Genomic DNA, 20,507 nt, shown 5'->3' on the forward strand with positions numbered 1-20,507 from the left:
GACATAGGAAGATAATGTATTTCAGATGAACAGTGGGCTCATTGCTTTAAATCGAGAAGTACAGGGGCACCCGGGTGGCTCTCTCGGTTAAACGTCCAACTCTTGGTTTCGGTCAGGTCATGATCTAACAGGTTGTGAGTTCAAGCCCTGCGTGGGGCTCCGTGCTGACAGCTCAGAGCCTGGAGCCTGCTTCAGATTCTGTGTCTTCCTCTCTCTCTCTCTCTCCCCCTCCCCCACTCATGCTCTGTCTCTCTCGAAAATAAATAAACATTAAAAAATATTAAATTGAGAAGTATATCACCTGAAAAGGTCCGGAGGTTGAAAAAAAGCATATGGAGCATATTATTTGAAAATATAATATGCTTAAAATATATGTATATTTTAATATAAGTTTACCCTACATTTTCCACCCTTTCGAATACCCTGTAATATGCAACCCAGTCTAGAACCATTGGGTGGATGGGTCTTCCTGAAACACTGCTTCGTGGTTCCAAAGAGCCGGTGAGAGCACCTCTAGTCCTTGGGAATTTTGTAACCATCCAGAGCGACACCCACTTTTCCAAGGGGTGATTTCGGAAGAACCAACTCTCTTATTTGCACGTACATCTGTAAATACAGCATCGTCCTGCAGTGTGAACACAGTGTGTGAATGATAAGCACCTGGCTTTGTGCCCTCAACAGTCTGCCCGGCTCGGCCCATCTGGATCCATACCTCGGTTTCCACCGCCTGTGGTGCCCCAGAGCCTAACACCCTGTTGTTTACTTCATGGTGCCTGTGAACTGGTAATCCGTGGGCCAGAGCTGCCCTTCAGAGAGGCTTTTGTGGCCTGCACAGTGACGAACATTTCTTGCCCAGATGCCGGCCTTAAAGCACATGGGAAGACTCAGGCTCCCTGGCCGTGCTGGGCCAAGTTCCTCTGCCAGGCTGGTGGTCACCCCGACCCTCCTGTTCCCCATGGCCCCGTCCTGGCCCTCCTCCTTCATTTACTTTACCTGCCTTCCCTGGAGGTAGTTGAGTTTGAGACCCTAGACCCATCTTTCCCCTCTCGATAGCAGTTAGGTCATTTCCCACGTCTCCTGAACGGAGCTGTGCGAGTCGGCTCATGTCGTCTCCTTGTGCACACGGCTGGCGTTGCTTTGGGATGGGACCCTGGGAAGGGAGAATGGGGCTCGGCGTTCCCTGTTCCTTCCCCTGCTGTGTAAGAAACACCGTTCATTTAATGCGTATTAACAGAGCACCTCCTGTGGGCCAGGTGCTGGAGACAGAGCTCACAGAGGTGAGCGAGACAGGACCCCTCACTCCTGGCCACTGGGGTGAGACAGATAATAACAAGTTGGCATTTAAAGGCCTTTCTTGGGTTCTCTTTCCCCACCCCGAGGAGTGACACCCAGAAGAGCCTTGGCCTCACGGGACATTGGGGCTGGGTGGCCTTGGGCCCGGGGTGGATCCGTAACCCCCACCCCCCTGTGCTCTGTCCCTGTAGGGGATAAGGACCGCGTGTGCAGAGTCAAAGGTCACCTGTGGAAGCTGCTGTCCCCAGCCAGACTTGCTGCTCGGGCCCATCGGAGCAAGTGGCTGGGGAGTTACCTGCTGTACCTGGAGGAGATAGGGGTGCCCGAGGACATGCAGGCCCGGGCCCTGGTGCTGCAGCTCTGGGCCACACAGGTGGGTGGATGGTGCACACGGGTGTGGTTGTGCGTGTGAGTCCATGTGTCTCTGTGTGTGCCATCGGGCACACGCAGGCACACGTGTGAGTGTGCGTAGGAGTGTGCGTGCATGGGTGTGTGCATCTGCGAGTGTTTTCTCCACATGAGCGTGGGTGTGGGTATGTGAACATACCCAGCTGTCTGCCCCAGTTCCCGGACTTCCTTAACCATCAGACGGTATCGGGAATGGGATCATTCATTCAGTGTTAATTTATTTTAATTTGGAAAAATGTCAAACTTAGAGAAAAGCTGTGTGTTAGGGCGCCTGGGTGGCTCAGTCGGTTGAGCAACTGACTTTGGCTCAGGTCATGATCTCGCGGTCCGTGGGTTCGAGAGCCGCGTCGGGCTCTGGGCTGACAGCTCGGAGCCTGGAGCCTGTTTCGGATTCTGTGTCTCCCTCTCTCTCTGCCCCTCCCCTGTTCATGCTCTGTCTCTCTCTGTCTCAAAAATAAATAAACGTTAAAAAAAAAGAGAGGGTGCCTGGGTGGTTCTGTCGATTTAGCTTCTGACTTCGGCTCAGGTCATGATCTCGCTCATCGAACGAACTTAGGTCCGTGAGTTCGAGCCCCGCATCGGGCTCTGTGCTGACAGCTCAGAGCCTGGAGCCTGTTTCGGATTCTGTGTCTCCCTCTCTCTCTGATCCTCCCCCATTCATGCTCTGTCTCTCTGTCTCAAAAATAAATAAACGTTAAAAATATTTTTAAAAATAATAATAAAAAAATTAATAAAAAATAAAAAAAAGAGAAAAGCTGTGTGAATAGTTTAATAAACATACACAGTTCACCTTGAGTTCCCAATTTTTAACATTTTATCACATGTGCCTTCTCCCCCTCCCCTCCTCCTCCTCCTCCTCCCTATCTCCTACTGGGGTTATTTTACTGAGTCGTTTGCAGACAAGTAGCAGACATCATGACTCTTTATCCCTAATTACTTCAGTGTATATTCCTAAGAGCAAGAAGTTTCCCTTACATGACCCAGTACGAGGATCCCATTCAGGACAATTAACCCAGATTCAGGATCATTATCTAATAGTCCCGATTCAGTCTTGCCACTTGTCCCAACAATGTCCTTTATGGCTCATCTTGGTCCGACATCCAATCCAGGATCCCACTGTGCCTTTAGTCATTCTGTCTTTTGAGTTTTCTTTAATGTGGAACAGTTTCTGTGCCTTTCATTGTTTTTCATGACCTTGACATTTTTGAAGTATGCAGAACAGTCATTTTGAAGAATTATTTAAAAGTTCCGTTGAGTACTTACCTAGACTTCAAAGATCTGCTTTTGTTGCTTATATTTTAGCTGGTGCAGACAGTCAAGGAAGTGCATACAGGGTGATTTTATTTTATTTTATTTTATTTTATTTTATTTTATTTTATTTATTTTATTTTATTTTATTTTATTTTATTTTATTTTATTTTTTTTATTTTATTTTATTTTACTTAAGTTTATTTATTTTGAGAAAGAGAGAAAGTGTGTGTGCACCTGCACAAGTGGGGCAGGGGCAGAGAGGGAGGGAGTCGGGGAGAGAGAGAGAATGAGTGAATGAATCCCAAGCAGGCTCTGTGCTGTCAACAAGGAGACTGGTGAGATCATGACCTGAGCCAAAATCAAGAATCAGACGCTTAACCAATTGAGCCACCCAGGCACCCTGTACAGGGTGAATTTAGATGTGGATATATACAGGATGTAAAATGGAGTCAGGAATAGAGAGATCCTGGGGGTCTGTTGTCATCAAGGTGGTTGAGGAGGACTCTCTGAGAAGGAGAGGTTTGGCTGATAAGAAAGAGCTGAAGTTGGGGGCTTGGGAGAGATGTGGGAATAGAGCATTCCGAGTAGGGGAAACAGAAAGTGCAAAGGCCCTGGGGTTGCATCATACCCAGTGTTTGGACAATAGGAAGGAGTTGAGTGTGGCTGAAGCAGAGTGAGGAGGGGTAGGAATGAGGGAAGAGACCATGGATGGCATGTGGGTCCCAGTAAATAAGAACTTGGGGTTTTTCTGTGGCTGAGGTGGGAGCCCTGGGAATGTTCTAAGCAGAGCAGGGAAAGGATCTCAGGAGCAAAGGCAGAAGTAAGGACACCAATCAGACACTGGCGGTAGGACCAGGTGGTGGCCATGGAGGTGATGAGGAAATTCTGGAAACAGAGAAGCCAGCGCCAGTGGGTATGGTAATGGACCAGATACTGGGGTGAGAGAAAGCAGGGCTGAGGATGCTACCTCTCGAGGCCTGGTTCCTGTCCTCTCCTGGACCCCAGAGCCCTGCACCTTCTCTTGGCCCCTCCTCAGCAGTGACAGCTGCACAGACTGACATTTCTGGGTAATTCCCTTCCCATCGACTTGCAGCTTATTTTTAGTTTTCTCTCAGAGCCATTAACTGTCCTTGCAGGCAAAGGCTGGCAAGGGGCAAGGGCTGGGTTTAATCAGCAGTTGGGGCCCCATTAGTGCCTAATAACATATTTATGGGTAGAGACTTGAAGCTCCCAACCGCCCCCAGAATCCCTTGCAGAATGACCTCTGTCAGCAGAACTAGATGCTGGCTTGGGGGCTTGAGTGGCAGAGAGTCTGGGGAACAGCCTTTGGTGGGGCCAGGAGAACTGAGCACGGCTTGGGGACAGGACATCCTCTGACTCTGCGCTGTTGACAGTGTGCAGAATTCAGGCAGGTGACAAGATGCTTCGAGAGCTTGAGTCTTTTTATTTTTTTTATTTTTTTAATGTTTATTCATTTTTGAAAGACAGGGAGAGACCGAGTACAAGCAGGGGTGGGGTGGAGAGAGAGAGGGACACAGAATCCGAAGCAGGCTCCATCCAGGCTCCATCCAGGCTCCGAGCTGTCAGCACAGAGGCCGACACGGGGCTCGAACTCACGGGCCATGAGATCATGACCTGGGCCGAAGTCGGACGCTCAACGGACTGAGCCACCCAGGCGGCCCGAGGGCTCGAGTCTTAAGAGCAAGGCCAAGATGCTGAGAAGCCCCGTGGTGTTGGGCACAGGCTCTGTGACCCACCTGCCTGGATTTGAATCCTGACTTTGCCACTCCCTGGCAAACCAGTCACTTATGTTCTTGGTGCCTCAGTTTACTCAGCTGTAAAGTGAAGGTGGCAGTCAGTCCGTCCTCAAGGCGCTGTGGTGAGGATGGGAGAAAGCGATGATGGCAAACCTGTAATTGTACCGGGCAGGTGACTAGAGCTCACTAGACGTGTTCAACAATTATTTAGTGAATGGCCACTGTGTGCTGGGCACCATTCTAGAAGCCGGGGATAGAGCAGTGAGCAGACCAAAGACCCCTGCCCTTACGGAGCTGACATTCTGGGAGAAGACACTTGGTAAACAAGTCAGCGTATGAAATATAGCCAAGGTAAACATAGTCAAGTTCTGTAGAGAACCGATAAAGTGGGGGAGGGGGTGGGGAGGGCTACTTTATGTAGGGTGGCCAAGGAAGCCCTCACCAGGAAGGTGACATCTGAGCAGAATATAAAGTGAGGGAGGGAGCCATATAGATACATAGGATGAGGGCATCCAAACAGGGGCACAGCAAGTGCAAAGGCCCTGAGGTGGGGATCAGGGTGATGTGATAGAGAGGCAGCGGGGCCCTGTGGGCTTTGGGGAGGACTTTGGCTTTTCCTCTGAGAAAGGAATTCTTTGGGGACTCTGCAGTCAAATGCTCTACCACTGAGCTATGCCCCCTCTTTGGGGACTCTGAACAGAGGAGCAACACAGCCTGCCATCTGCTTTAGAGGGATTATTCTGGCTACATCACTGAGAATCGGCTGTAGGGGGGGAAAGTGGAGGCAGGGAGACCAGAGATGAGGCCACTGCAATGTCCAGGCAAGAGAGGATGGTGATGGACCAGGGCAGGTGCTGAGGCCAAGAGAGGGAGTGAGTGCATTCTGGACACATTTCTGGGTAGAGCCAACAGGATTTGCTGTTGGACGGGACATTGAGAGAAGGTACCAACAGCGATGTCTCCAGGTTTTGGCCTGAGCAACAGGAAGGACAAAGATGCTGTTAACTGATGAGCGAGATGGTCAACGGGGCAGGCGTGCGGGGAGAGAATCAGAGGGTTGGTTTTGGGTGTGTGAGTTTGAAACAGAGAACTGGGTAGGGGGTGGGGGACACAGCTGGACTGAAGAAGAATATGGAATTCAGGGCTGAGGTCCAGGAGGGAGATGTGCCCTTGGGAGGTGTTGGTGTGGTGGTGGTTTGGGCAGCCACTGGTCTGGAGACCGCAGGGGCTCAGGGGGATGGAGAGGGCACCCACCTGGCCTCTCCAGCTGTGGGGATCAGGAAGGCGGAGAGGAGTCTGCATGAAAACCGAGGAGGAGTGGTCCGGGGGCTGTGGGAGGGGAACCGGGAGGGGGCCACCCAGAGGCCAGCTGCAGAAAGTTCTGAGAGGTGGCCAGATGGTAGTTTGGCTGCTATCGTCAGATCAGAGTGGAGACCGGAGGCTCCAGCCCCCGGGGGTAGAGGGCCGCCCAGGTCAGGGAAGGGGCTGGCTCTGACGGGGTGAGGTGGGCAGAGCGAGGCGTTCATGAAGCCCTGCCTGGCAGGCCCACGGCGGCCCAGGCTTCCCTCCCAGCTCTGAGGCATTCTAATCTAATTTAGATTAGAACCCCAATCTAAAAACAACAGATTTTTTTTTAATCACAAAAAATGAAAAGAGATATCACCTGTGACCTCCCATCCCTCAGCTCTGCTTTCTTCTCTGGTGGCTCCAGGCCCAGACGGGCTGCCCCAGAGGGTGGCTGCGAAGGGTGCCAGCAGCTCCTGGCAGCTGGGCAGCCCCCCCGTGGAGGAGGGCTTCTCCTTCCCATGGATTCTCCCACAAATCCCAGGTCTGAGGCTCATTGGCCCAGCCCGAGTCACACGTCCCCTCTGAGTATATCACCGAGTGGCCCAGCCCGGGTAGCGAGGCCACACCTGAGGTCTGGAGGGTGTGGCTCAGCCCCAGATGCCCAGAGTGGAGTAGGACGTACTTCTTCGAAGGAAAATGGGGTGCTGCTATCCACAGGCAAGGGAGTGGAAGCAGGGCAGGCAGGGTGCACGTGTCCCCCACTCCTCCTGGCTGTGTGGTGAGGTGGCCACAAAGTGGAGCACAGGATCCCAGTGCGGTGTCCGGTGCACTTTGAGCGCCCCCTGGAGGTCAGCTGCTGCCATTCACAGGAAAGGTAGAGCAGAGGACAGGCGCTCCTGGGTGAATGGACTTTGTCTGCAGGGGTGGGGAATGAGGCTAGACGGGACGCATTCTCCTGGGTAAATGGAGGCGGGGCCCTATGGGAGACAGCTCGACTTCCAGGGTAGTGAGTTCAAGATCTCTTGTAGAGGTGTGATCACATACACGTGCACACTCACATGTCTGTGCAGTGGGTGGAAGGCAGTCTTTGCCGCCTCCCTAACTTGCCACGGTTTTTTTCTGGAAGGCAGAGATCGCTGAGCAGCCTCATGCTCCCCTCATTCTTTGTGATTAATGAGCGGTGGCCCCCATCAGACTGTCCAGGCAAGACAAAATGGCCTTGGCCCTGGCTTCACCCAAGGCTGAATTATTTATCACCTACAGCCCCCTGGCTGTTTAAGTGATGGACAGCAAGTGACCTTGCTTGTCTCTGTAGGACCTGAGGTGCCAGAGGAAATCTCAGAGTCCAAGGCCCCACCTCGTTCTCAAACGGGGTAGGGGAGGAGAGGAGGGGTGCTGGGAGGGGAGACCACTTCTGAGCACCTACTCTGTGCCCAGCAGGCGGAGATGGCTTATGTTACCCCCACTTAACCAGGATGGAGGTTTTGAGACCCAGAGTGGGAAGTGACTTGTCCAGAGTCACAGAAAGCGGGGAGCTGGGTTGTAAACCCAACTCTGCCTGGTCCAGTCCAGGGTTCTGCCAGCCCACCTCCCAGGCTGCCTTGGACATAGAGGTTTCTTCCACAAATACCATTGAACTCCTGCTGTGCGCTGGGACTGGGGAGTGCTTAGTTGGCCTTTTCAGTGAAATGGGTGATAATGGTACCTGCTTGAAGGGAGAATTGAATGAGGGAACAATGGCACTTCCTTGGTGCTGAATTCACAGCAGCTAAAGAAAAAAAAACCCAGAAAATCTGTTTCACCATCATTGATGCTTTGGTCCATTTGTTTTCTGCCTTTTTCTGTACATTTCTGTGATTAAGATCATGGAGTTTTTTGTTGTTATTTAGGTTTTTTTTTTTTTTTTGTTTTGTTTTTTGAGAGAGAGAGAGAGAGAGAGAGAGTGCATGCAAGCAGGGAAGGGGCAGAGATGGAGAGAGGGAGAGAGAGAACCCCAAGCAGTCTCTGCACTGTCAGCGCAGAGCCCGATTCGGGGCTCGATCTCACAAACCATGAGATCATGACCTGAGCTGAAATCAAGAGTCAGATGCTTAACCAGCTGAGCCACCAAGATCATGCAGTTTTTAAAACCCAAGTTTTAATTTTACTTAATATCATGTCACAAGCATTTCTCCATGTCATTGCAGATCATTATAAAAATCACCCCACTTTTCTTTGGCTTAAAAGTACTGCATCCATTAAAAAAATTCAAACAGTGTAAAAGGGCATATGTAGTGAGAATCAGTACCTGCCACTCCCCCCCCCCCCCCCCCCGCCCCTCCCGCTTCGGTCCCAGAGGCTCCTTGTAGAGATGGTCTGTGCTTCCTCATGGGATCCCTCTTCAAACCTGCAAATGGGAGCACAGTGAATCCCTGTTCTGCGTCCCCCTGTGCCTCAGGGCATCTTGGCTACTGTCCCATTGGTACACACAGAGCCAGCTGCCTTTTAACGACTTCCTGTATCATCGTTCTATGGAGGGATCATCGTCTATCTCATTGATCTATTGATAGACCGGCTTTGCTTCCAATCTTTTGCTGTTACATCAGCACTGTGATCCATATCCTTGTGCAAATGTCCTTTTGTCCGTGTGCAATTATGTCTGTAATAGAATTACTGGGGAAATACGGCGTTTAATGACTATCATCAAGATGGGATGACAGCCAAAAGTCGTCCCCCGTATCAAGGTTAGTTGTTATTCCACCCATGCCTGGAGCTTATTTTGGGGTACCCCACACATATTTCAGCTGCAGGAAATACCTGAATATTAAAGTGTTCAGCTAAGGCTGAAGTCTTGGAACAAGAAATTTAAAAATATTTTTTGTAGTTTTTTATTTATTCAGGTAATCTCTATACCCAACCTGGGGCTCACACTCACAACCCCGAAATCAAGAGTCACATGCTCCTCCAACCGAGCCAGCCGGGTGCCCCTAGAGCAAGAGATTTTATCCATTTTCCTAATTACTGAACTATTGGGAACTTTTACATAATTTTTGTTCAAGAAATTACTAGCTTTCATGGTCATCGTTGATTATCGCTTCTTCGCAACATACACACACAATGTGCAAATATTTGAAAGTAGATACCCGGGTATTACATCAGTTGCTATTGTTGTGTGACAACAAACCACAAAAATTTGGTGGCACACACTGATGGGTATTTATTTAACTCCCACATCTGTGGGTCTGCTGGGAGTCAGCCGCTCTGGACGAGGCTTAGCTGGACGGCCGGCTCTGTCCCACGTGTGTCTCATCCTCCTCGTGGGACCAGCAAGCCATCGGGCAAGTGGAAACAGACAAGGTCTCTTAAGGCCCGTGCTCAGAGCTGCTGCTCGGTCAGTTCTGATCGATTCTGTTGGTCAAAACAAGTCACACAGCGGAGCCCAGATTCAGGGGGCTGGGGAAATACACTCTGCCTCTGAAATGGGAGGCAGAGCAGTCCGTGACAAGGGGCACGGATACAGGGAAGGGTGGAGAACCGGGGCTAAGGATTCGGTCGTCCTAGATGTTAACAATAATCTTAACTGATACACCTTGTTCCTACTACTGACACTTCTTTGCTGATTAGCTATGAAGATCACCTGTGTGAGCTCAGCTCAGGGATTTTGCTCAAGGTCAGGGATGCCAAGAATAGCCCTGAGTGTAGGCATTGGGCTACACCAAAGCCCCAGAGCATATTTGGGCCGTGTCCTGAGCTGAAGATAAATATGAGTCATGCCTAGATGTTTGGCAGGCATGGGAACCCAGGCCTACTGACCCCTGTGCCTTGGCCAGGGCTGTGGCTGTGGCACGGGCCAGTCAGCTCTCACCCCAGGTTTGCCCTGTTGATGGTATAACAGGGGCTCCTTCTCCTTGCAGGGCAACATGGGTCCTGCTGCCTTCTGGCTTCTGCTCTTCCTCCTCAAGAATCCTGAGGCCCTGGCTGCTGTCCGTGGAGAGCTTGAGCAGCTCCTCTCCAGAACAGAACAGACTGTTTCGCAAATGACCACCCTCCCCCAGAAGCTTTTGGACAGCATGCCTGTGCTTGGTGAGACAGACCCTCCAGATTAGCCCCCAAGACTGGGTCATCGTGGGCCCCCTAAGCCCTTCCCAACATGGACTCCCATCATCCAGAGTCCATCAGTGTCCTCTGACCTAGGGTCTCCCAAGACCTCCTATCTTCTTAGACCTGGTATCTCTGTGCCCCTCACTCAGCTGCCCAGGACTCATGGTCTCTGTAGATTTTTGGTTGCAAATGGCAAAACACCTAACTTAAACTGGCTGAAGCAGACAAAGGACTTTCTTTGAGGGCATTAACTCAGAAGTCCAGAGGACAGCTAACTTCAGGCACAGGTAGACCCAGGTGCTTTAACAACATCATTAGGACTCAGTCTGTCCCTCTCTGGGCCCTGCCCTGCTGGGTTGGCTCCAGTCTCAGGTCAGCAGGATGGCCACCAGTTCTGGACTGGTATCCAGGACTGGGCATACTGTCAGTCCTACGAGGGGGTGCTTCTCTGAGATGTTCCTACCCAAAGTCCCAGGATTGTGTCTCATTGGCTCTCTTTGAGTCACATGCCCATCTTGAACCAGTGACAGGTTCAGAGGGTTGAAATGCTCTGATTGGTCAATCACACACAGCCCATGGAATTGGGAGTGAAGTCAACAGCCCAACCTCTGACAGCGGGAGAGGAGTGGTCTCCAGAAGAAGATCAGGGAACTGTTTCCAGATGGGGAGTGTAAGCTGGTCAAACAGAAACAACCGACATTGATGGCCCTGCTCTCCCCAGTCTCCCCTGATATCTCCCTGGCTCCCACAGTCCTTCACAGCTTCTAGAGTCAGACCCGAACCCTCACATCCAATATCTGAGGACCATAGTAATCATATCTCATCAGTTGGCCTTTTTTGGCTCCTCTGTGTGATGGGGGGCAAGTTATGCACCCTCTCTGAGCCTGCCCACCTTCCTCTGTAAAATGAGGGCTGGGGGTGGCATTTGCGTGTGTGAGAGGACAGCTGCTGACCCTTCCTGGTACCTGCCCACGCAGACAGCGTGCTTAGTGAGAGCCTCAGGCTCACTGCTGCGCCCTTCATTACCCGGGAGGTCATGGTGGACCTGGCCATGCCCATGGCAGATGGGCGGGAATTCAGCCTGCGACGTGGAGACCGCCTCCTCCTCTTTCCCTTCCTGAGTCCCCAGAAAGACCCGGAAATCTACACAGACCCAGAGGTAAGTTGCATACCAGGGACTGTGGGGAAAAAAATCAGTGGCTTTGGGACTAGCCGGATCTGAGTGGCAGCCCAGCTCTGCTCTTTGTTTGCTGTGTGACCATGCCCAGATTACTTCACCTCTCTGTGTCTCTCGCCTGTGAAATGGACCTCATGATAGCACCTGCCTCATTGGGTTGTCAGGAAAATTAAAGGAGAGCGTGTAAGAAAGGGCTTCACAGTGCCTGGCATGCATGGAATGCTTTGTAAGTGATAGCTGAGCAATTTTCCTGTTTTCAGAATGTTATGTCAGCTTCTCAACACTTTTCTCTCTCCTCGGACTTTGAGATAGATGGGTCAAACTTTTATAATTTCTAACAGATTTGGGTGCTTACCATGAGCCAGGCCCTGTGCTGTACATCCATCCACATACCCTTCCTTCCTTCCATCCATCCATCCATCCACCTACCCACTCAGTCTTCCATCTCTGCATCCCCTGGTCCTTTTACGTGTCCTTCCGCCCATCTTTCATTCAGCTCCTCCTCTGTGCCAAGCCCTGTTCTCAGACACTGTCTTCGCCTTACCCTACAATGTAACCAAAGGAAATTGACATCCTCTTTTTAAAAAATAATTTTGTTTAAGTAATCTCTATGCCCAGTGAGGGGCTCGAACTCATGACCCTGAGATCAAGAGTTGCATGCTCTACCTTCTGAGCCAGCCAGGCACCTCTAAAAATAATTTTAAATTTTACCCTGCCAAAGTAATATATACTTGTAAAGTAGAAATATGCAGACACATATGTTTAAAAGTAAAAAACTTTTCTTTGCTGCCTTTATCCTCCGCTTATACAGAGTTCCCTAACAATGGTTTGGAGTGTATCCTTTAAATTATTTTTATGCCTTTACAGACACACATACCACGCTGACACACGTATGAATAAATAGGTGTGTGAACAGGATAACACAATACATGCTATTCTGAAACTTGCCTTTTTAACTCAACCAGTCTAAAGAACCCTTTCTGTGTGAGCACACACAGACCAAGCCTACCTTTCTAAAAAGCTGAGGTAATTAAAAAAAATTAAAAAAAAATTTTTTTTTTAACGTTTATTTATTTTTGAGACAGAGAGAGACAGAGCGTGAATGGGGGAGGGTCAGAGAGGGAGACACAGAATCTGAAACAGGCTCCAGGCTCTGAGCTGTCAGCACAGAGCCCGATACGGGGCTTAAACTCACGGACCGTGAGATCATGACCTGAGCTGAAGTCGGCCGCTCAACCGACTGAGCCACCCAGGCGCCCCTAAAAAAAATTTTTTTTATGTTTATTTATTTTTGAGAGAGTGAGAGAGACACACTCACTCCGTGAGCCAGGGAGGGGCAGAACAAGAGAGGGAGACACAGAATCTGAAACAGGCTCCAGGCTCTGAGCTGTCAGCACAGAGCCCGATGCGGGGCTAGAACTCACGGACCGTGAGATCGTGACCTGAGCCAAAGTTGGATGCTCAACCGACTGAGCCACGCAGGCGCCCTAAGCTGTGGTAATTTTTTAACCACTGCCCTGTTGATTGGCCTTTACGTTGCTTTCAGTTTTTCCCTCTTGTAAACAAGACTTCGATGAACACCCTCGCACAGTTTTCTCCCCGCATGCGTGTTGTGGGGGGTGGAGCCAGAAATGGACCTCCTTTCTATTTCAGGTGTTTAAGTATAACCGATTCCTGAACTCAGATGGGTCAGAGAAGAAAGACTTTTACAAGGACGGGAAGCGACTGAAACACTACAGCATGCCGTGGGGTGCTGGGCACAACCAGTGCCTGGGGAAGGCTTATGCCATCAGCAGCATCAAACAGTGAGTGTGGGGCGGTGGCACGGGGTGCGGGCCTGGGGTTGGAGGGGGAGGCTCCTGCTCCAGCTGGTTGGCACACGCCCTCCTCTCCGGAGACCAAGGGTTCTCAGCCAGGAGAATGGGCAGAGGCTCCACACGGCCCCGTGAGCCTTCTCCTGCCCACAGATCTATTTATTTGTGTTTTTAAAAATGTGTGCTAACTTTTTAAGAATCAGAAGATCAGGCATAAAAAGCCAGATTTCTGATCTCTTTTGAAATCATCAGATCTGGCAATGAGCTCTTCCCTGCAAGCCTGGTGTCCAAATACCAAACTCCCAGAATACCAAACACTGGACGTTCTGTGCCGCTGACCATTGCTATCCACAGCTGCTGTGCGTGTTCAGAACCCTCTCAGCAGGAACTGGCCGAACGTCATTGTTCCCTCTTGGTTATTTCAACGCCTGTGGGCCAGAGTGCCTTATAAATTCTCTTCCCTGGATCCCAAGAGCCTTGGCTTCCGGACCACAGACAGGGTTATGACATCTGCCCTGTCCTGTCCTGGCCCTGTGTAATCGTAAGCTGGGTGACCTTCTGTGCCTGTTTCCTCAACTGTTCAAGGCGGGGGTCCTAATCCTGCTGTGTCCCCAGTGGTGTCAGAATCTAGGAACTGGGTCTTCCAAAGTACTTACCCCACTGCCTGGCTCATTGTAGGCATTTAATAAGTGTTAGTCATTATTACAATTGCTCACATTACTATTACTAACGTGCAAGAGTTATGCTAGGTGGGTGGGCACGTTGCATTAACCTCTTGGTCTTGGTTTTCTCGGCAGTAAGTTCTGCTTCATGCACTTTCGTAAAACTCACACCCCCGTGAAGCCACACAATAAAATCAACAGGGATTGTGGGAAAAATGGGGCCGGGGATCCGACAGTCAAAAAAAACCCTCGTGAAGTAACACATGCAAGATAAGAACCCCGGGGGAGAGATGGTCGTACAGGCTCACACGTGTTACGTGCTTTCTCCTTGTGCCTCTCCCACACGAAACCATAAGCAAATGAGGAATTAGCATGAGGCCCCCTTGGTGTCCCAATGTATCCATCAGGTTGGAACAGACTCACGTGTTCAAAAGTGTAGCGGAACTGACTGTAGTTGTTATCTCGGAAAGTTTCTGGACAGATAAAAAGAGATCATGCATACTAAATGCTTAGCACGGTGCCTTGCACCTAGGGTTTCAGTAAATTAGCTAATTTGTTGGTATTTTTATCTCCCTTCACTGCCATGCACCCCCGCTAGGCAGGGGTCAGCCTGATAGTGACTAGAGGTCAGATCATTTGCCACCGTGATCATGGACCTGGTGAGGGGAGGTGCCAGGATCCAAATCCAGGTGTCAGCACAGAGCTCCCTGCCCGATACAAACTTGATCTCTAGCATCCTACAGCTTCAGAGCTGGGAAGGGCTCATCCCACCTCTTGGGCCTTCTTTGACCAGACAGGGAAACCGAGGCCCAGGGTGGGGAGGAAACTTAAGAGGCAGAGTTGAGTTCATCCAGCTCTGCTGCCTGGGGCGTGGACTTGGCTCTGTCCTCGCCTTCCCTCCTCTCCATTCAGTGAGGTTAAAGCGTCCTCAGTCCCACACTGGCACCTGGGTCTCGGTGGGGGTGGTGAAGGGACACTGAGCAGTGGAAGATCCAGTCCTGACCCCACTGACACAGGAAGTGAGCTAAGGCAGGTGGGCTGGGGCCAGTTCACATCAGGTAGGGCTGCCTCCACACTTACCGGCACACGATTACACCCTGCCCCCGGCTCGTATGCTTGTCAGGAGGTTCCCCAGAGACGGCAGTAAGAGGCCTTGGGGGCGGGGTACCTTTCCCTAAGCTCACAAAGGCAGCCTCTGGTTTAGCAGCAGCCCTGACCAGAGCAGACGGCGAGGGCTCCAGGAGTTGCGTGGGGACAAGGGGTGGGGAGAGGACAAGGGGCGGGCAGGAGAGTCAGAAAGGGTCCCTGAGTCAGGAGGAGTCAGACTCTGCTGCTGTAATAAGCGACCCCCAAGTCTCTGGCCTGTCACAACAGAGGTGTAGTTCCTACTCATACAAAGTAGGTTGTGGGTTTGGGGGTCCCTCCCCTCCACACAGAGACTCAGGGCCAAGCTCTTTCTATCTCCCCGCCCCATCACCCCAACACAAGGCACATGCAGCCATCAGGCAGAGAAATGCCTACAGTCTCGTGTCGGCTGAGCAGTCTTTGGCGTGGAATCGACATTTGTCATTTCTGGTCACCGCCTGTCAGCAGAACTGGCCGGCGGGCCTCCTACCCCAGGGGCTGGCAGGGGTGAACGAGCTCACGGACTTTGGGCAGGAAGCACCTGTGCTCTTTTGCTCTCCTCCCGCTTTTCCCAAAGCGAGACCGGGGTCAGACTCAGGAGGAAGCCGTTGCCCCCCTGCCTTATTCCAGAGGAGACCCCCAACTCTTCCACCTGCAACACCATCTCTCTGCAGATTCGTGTTCCTTGTGCTGGTGCACTTTGACCTGGAGCTGATCAACCCAGACGTGGAGATCCCCGAGTTTGACCTCAGCAGGTACGGCTTTGGGCTGATGCAGCCGGAACACGACGTGCCTGTCCGTTACCGCGTCCGGCCGTGAGCTCTGCCGTGCACTTGCCTCCACCCAGCCTGCCCCCCCCCCCCCCCCGTCACTCGGCTTTCTGTGTCTGCATTTCCCTGGGTGCAGGAGCTTTGAACACTCAACGGTGCCCGCATGACCACTTTCCTGATTCTTCCTTGGAAGGCTATGTCCAGGGGAGGGGAACGAAGGGAAGCTGAGAGGGGGTGAATGGAAAAGGGACACCAGAAGCTCTGTGAATGGTTTGCTGTTCTGGTCGAGTTTCAAAAGGAGTCTCTTTCTCTCCCGACTCACCTTGCCCTGCCCCCCACCTCCTGATATCCACAAAAGCTGGGACCCACAGGGCAGGAGCAGAGGAGTCTTGACTGGTCTGCCATGCCCCCGCTCCCCAAGGGGCCAGGTCCTCGACAGTGATGTGGTCCAGGCCTTAGCCTGTCAAAGCAGATGCTGGCCATAAAAAGGCCAATCAGGGCCTAGCCATGTGTTCATTGATACAGGCTCTGTCCCCAAATTACCATTAAACTAGCCTAAGCCAAAGGAGTCCCTTAATTGTCTGCTTACCCACGGGCCCCATTTGCCACACTTGCCTTAATCTCTCCATTCACACCAATGCTTGAGAAAATTCAAGAAGGGTTTCCCAAAGGCGAATATTCAAGGCACAGAACATGCGCACCTCCCAAAGACTGGGCTCTGTGCTCTGTCCTAGACGTATGGGCTCCAGATGGGAGAGCTTTCCCAGTGTCCAGACTCCAGTAGGGAATGAGGAAGACAGCCCCAGCAGGCTGGCCCCGTTGGAAGGAACCAGCCAGGGCTCCCTGGGCTGGTGGAGTCAGAAAAGGAGGTGTTGGTTTGCTACACCCCTAGCCTGGAACCGCCAGCTCCTGCACACTCCAGTGGCAGACCTGTTTTGTGTGGCCCAGACGTCGAAAAAGTACATTAGCTGTTACCGTGTCCTCTTTGGGAGAGTCTGTTTAAAGTGTCCAGCTTCTCTCGAAAATGTGGCCAGCCTGGCCACACTGGGCCCACATTCCCAAGGGCGGCTATTGGCCAGAGCTGAGGTACAGCCACCTCCCTTATCCAGGGCACGTGCATTCTGGCTCGCTGGGTTTCCACTTGGTGGAGATTTTTCTGCTTCTCCATTCCCAGTACCCCCAGGCCCTTGGAGGCATTCCAGTTTGAGAGCCCTCTTCCAACTCTTAGAAGTGATACTGTACGAAGTGGTAACAACCTACTAATTGGTCCTCAGACCCATGGTCCACCTGACCTGGGTGCACCCCCCCTCGTACAAACAGATCAAGGATGAAAACTTGCTTTTGCGTCAGCTTTGTGGTCGGGGGTGGGGGGGACAGATCAAAGAGAAAAACTGCCTGGAAACCTTTCTTGTGATGTTAAGTATTATTATTAACATTAGGTCCTGTTTACCGAGGACCCTCTAAATGCCTGTGACAGGTGCGGTAGATGCAGTATTCCTACTTCTTACGACATCTCTGTGAAGAGAGGATGGTTATGCCTTCTTTATGGATGAGGAAGGGCGCTCAGGGAGGTGCCGTGACTTGGTAGGATTTGGCAGAATTCGTGTCCCAGTAGCAAATGCTGGGTGGGTAGCTCTGTGTTCCTTGGGCTCCAGGCGGGTGGTGGAGGGACAGTCCTGTTTAGCATCACACAAGACACACACACACACACACATGTACGTACAGCTCAGTCCCCGTAGCTCTGGCTAGAGGGAGGAGAGGACCTGAGGCCTCCAAACGTTCCAGGGGCTTGGGGGCTTCCCTGGCCCTCAGCCTCCAGGCACCCCCAGGATTCCCAGACAGACACTGTGATTGGCAGGAGGCAGGATATCCCCAGGGAAACCCATCTTCACGCCTGGGTGACCCCTGCTGCCACCTGCTTCTTAACTCCGCAGGAAATCAGGGTTGGCAGCCTTCTGTGGGAGGACGGTGCCGGTTTCCATGGCAACTGTAGCTGCCTCCTCCTGGCTTGGAAGGGAAGGAAGAAGGCTGGCAGAAGTAGCTGCAGGAAGATCTCTCGTGCAGGGCTGTGCCCTGGTGCGCTGGGGAAAAGCCCCGATGACTCCCCACAGATCAGGGCTGCATGGTCCCCGGGACTAGATCCTCACCCATGTCCCCAAAAGGCCAGTTGCTTTTCAAGGTGGCACCTCCTTGGAGCCACAGTCATTAGGAAGAGATGGGTCTCCCACCAGGTAGCCCCAGCTGGTACCAGAGATATTGGAGTAGAGCTTGAGAGATGATGCTTTAAATCCTCCTTTGTTTTAATCTTTATTCTTTTCCCCTTTTTTCCCGTTCTTTAAAAAGAAATCAATGTAAACATAAGGTACAGTGAAAAGAGGGAAAGGTGAGTGTGTTCGCTCCTTGCCACAGGTCAGTTAGGAACGTACCCGGACATCGTTGTATTTCTTCATATTTTGCTTTAGAATCACAAACTTGCAGGACACATGTTAGAAATGCTCTTAGGTTGGGGCACCTGGGTGGCTCAGTCGGTTAAGTGTCCGACTTCGGCTCGGGTCATGATCTCGCGCGTCGCGGGTTCAAGCCCCGCATCAGTGCAGAGCCAGCTTTGGATCCTCTGTCCCCCCCCTTGCTCTCTGCCCCTCCCCAACTCACACACACTCCCTTTCCCTCTCTCTCTTTCAAAATAAATAAACATTTTTTTAAATGCTCTTAGGTTGACCTAATGAAGTGTTTCCTTCCCATTGTCATTTTTTTTTTTTGCTATATTTGGTATTGCTGTTTACCAGATATTCTCCTTGAAACAGACTCATTTTTTACACTTAAATTTGCTTAAAAGGGAACGTTATTCCATCACTGCCAGTAACGGACAACATGTATCTCTCACTGCCAAAAATAGAAAATGGCTGTGAAATATAAATTTGCCGGGGTGGGAGGGCCTCCGTGCCGTGTCGCCAAGGCTCAGAGCCCGAGGTCTGTCTCTTCTCTGTTACAAAATGAGACAAGGAGGCGGTCCAGGGGTGTTAGAGCCAGGCCAGCATCACCCGAGACTTTCTCCTTGACAGTCACAGGTGAAGGGGGCAGGGTGTGTGTCTGAGCCCCACCCAGGGTCTTCTCCTGCCACCAGCCAGCCCTGCTCGCAGTGAGCTGGGGACACCCCACCCGTTTGTTTTCGTTTTTTGATAGACACCGTGTTTCGGGAGTAGCCGTGATTATTATGCCTTGCTGTTGTAATAAAGAGTTCTATTTTCATATAATATTGTTGAACAGAAATGTGCTGAAATGTATTAAATCATCCTTGTTTGTCGAACTGCCTCAGTGTGATTTAGGTGGAGCGTCGGCCGTGTCCGGAATGGCAAGGTTGGTTTCTGGGAAGAGAGAACAGAGCACCTACTGGGTGCCAGCTTTGGGACAGGGCCTTTAGAATCCAGCCCCACCTCCAGCTGCCCTGCATATATTATTATCTCCGTTTTTGTAGATGAAGAAACTGGCTGTTGGAGAGGTGAAGGGGCTTGCCACATGGCTAATTAGTAGCCGCAAGAATTGAGCATAGGCCTCTCTGCCTCCTGAGACCGTGTTCAGGATCCCTCTATCAGCAGTCCTCCCGATGGCAGAAGATGGGGGCTCACAACCCGAAGTAAGACAAGCAGAAAAAAAATCTCTTAAAAATTCACTGGAGGTTCTCTCTCCTTCACCATAATCTATGCACTTGTCTTAATATAATAAAGAAGATGGGGAAATGAATTAGATCTGGGAAAGATAAAAAAGAGAAGGTTGTTTTTTTTCCCCTCTCAAATCTTTGAGTAAAAAATAATTTCTGGAGGCAAATGTCCCTCACATCGGGTTCCTCATCCTCGAGGGGGAATGGAGGCAGGTTCGGTGGGATTGAACTTGGCTCGGATAGACCTCTCAAGTAAGACAGCAACACTTTGCACATAAAATGTTTACATTCAACACAGACGTTTCTCTCCCTTGCACGCAGATATGGGACCCCAGCGGTGGAGGCACAGCTACGCCATCACCAGGCCCTTCTGGTCACTCCGTCATCTGCGTGTGTGGGGAAGAGGGTGCCAAGTGGGGGGAGAAGGTGGGGGGCTATCCGCTTGCCCTGGGACCTCCCCGAGGACCCCAGTGTGGCCTGCGTGGCCTGGGAAAGACAAGGCAGGTGTTCCTACATTAGGCAAACCTGAGAAGGGAGCCCTTGGGGCATCTGGATCCTTGTGAAGAATGGGCTGTCTGTATGGCTTTATTTCAGGGGTTCTGCGGGCTGACCACTGGTGGAGAAATACTGATGGGTTGGCCAAGGGCCAAACCCCAAATATCCCTGTGAAAGAACCCTGGTTTCCTTCACATATCAGGGAGCCATGTGCTCAGAGAAGATAGGTCCAACCTCCAAATCAGGATCTGGAGCTGAGCCAAATACAGGTATCAGGCCCCTCTAGTCAGTGATTGGGCTACCAGTTGTCATGGGACCCAGTACAGGCCAATGAGATGATCAGGAAAGTCTGTGGAGAGCTTCAGAAGTGTGGGAGAAGTTCCTCCTTCCTCCTTCTCTCGGGGTTGTCATGCCATGGCCATGGCAGCCATTGTGTGATCATGAAGATAAGAGAATCTCGGAGAAAACCGAGAATCCTGAGGTCTCTGAGCTGCTGCCGTGACAGACCCTCGCATCACCTGCTCCTGGCTTTTGTGTTCAATGGAATAATCAAGGTCATCATTGTTTAGGTTCTACTTAGGGACCACATACCATAGTGGTTAAGAGCACAGGCTCTGCCTGGGTGGGAATCTCTGCTGAGCCACCTCATATCAGGGTGATTTGGGTCATGTCTCTGTGGTCCAGGTTCTTCACCTGTCAAATAGGGATGAAGGACAACGACATAGGGTTT

General features: G+C 51.3%; 1 protein-coding gene across 1 annotated transcript in view; it reads left to right on the top strand.

The window, feature by feature from the left end:
• Window positions 1-18,198, top strand: part of PTGIS (prostaglandin I2 synthase) — a 39,557-nt gene extending 21,359 nt beyond the window's left edge. The window contains exons 6-10 of the mRNA XM_042930712.1: window positions 1,485-1,666; window positions 9,890-10,058; window positions 11,054-11,235; window positions 12,907-13,058; window positions 15,529-18,198. Coding sequence (XP_042786646.1) covers window positions 1,485-1,666; window positions 9,890-10,058; window positions 11,054-11,235; window positions 12,907-13,058; window positions 15,529-15,673 — 830 coding nt within the window. The 3' untranslated portion in view covers window positions 15,674-18,198. The remainder of the gene's footprint in view (window positions 1-1,484; window positions 1,667-9,889; window positions 10,059-11,053; window positions 11,236-12,906; window positions 13,059-15,528) is intronic.
• The last annotated feature ends 2,309 nt before the right edge of the window (window positions 18,199-20,507 follow it).

Source organism: Panthera leo, chromosome A3, assembly GCF_018350215.1.
Source record: "Panthera leo isolate Ple1 chromosome A3, P.leo_Ple1_pat1.1, whole genome shotgun sequence".
NCBI classification, from domain to species: domain Eukaryota; kingdom Metazoa; phylum Chordata; class Mammalia; order Carnivora; family Felidae; genus Panthera; species Panthera leo.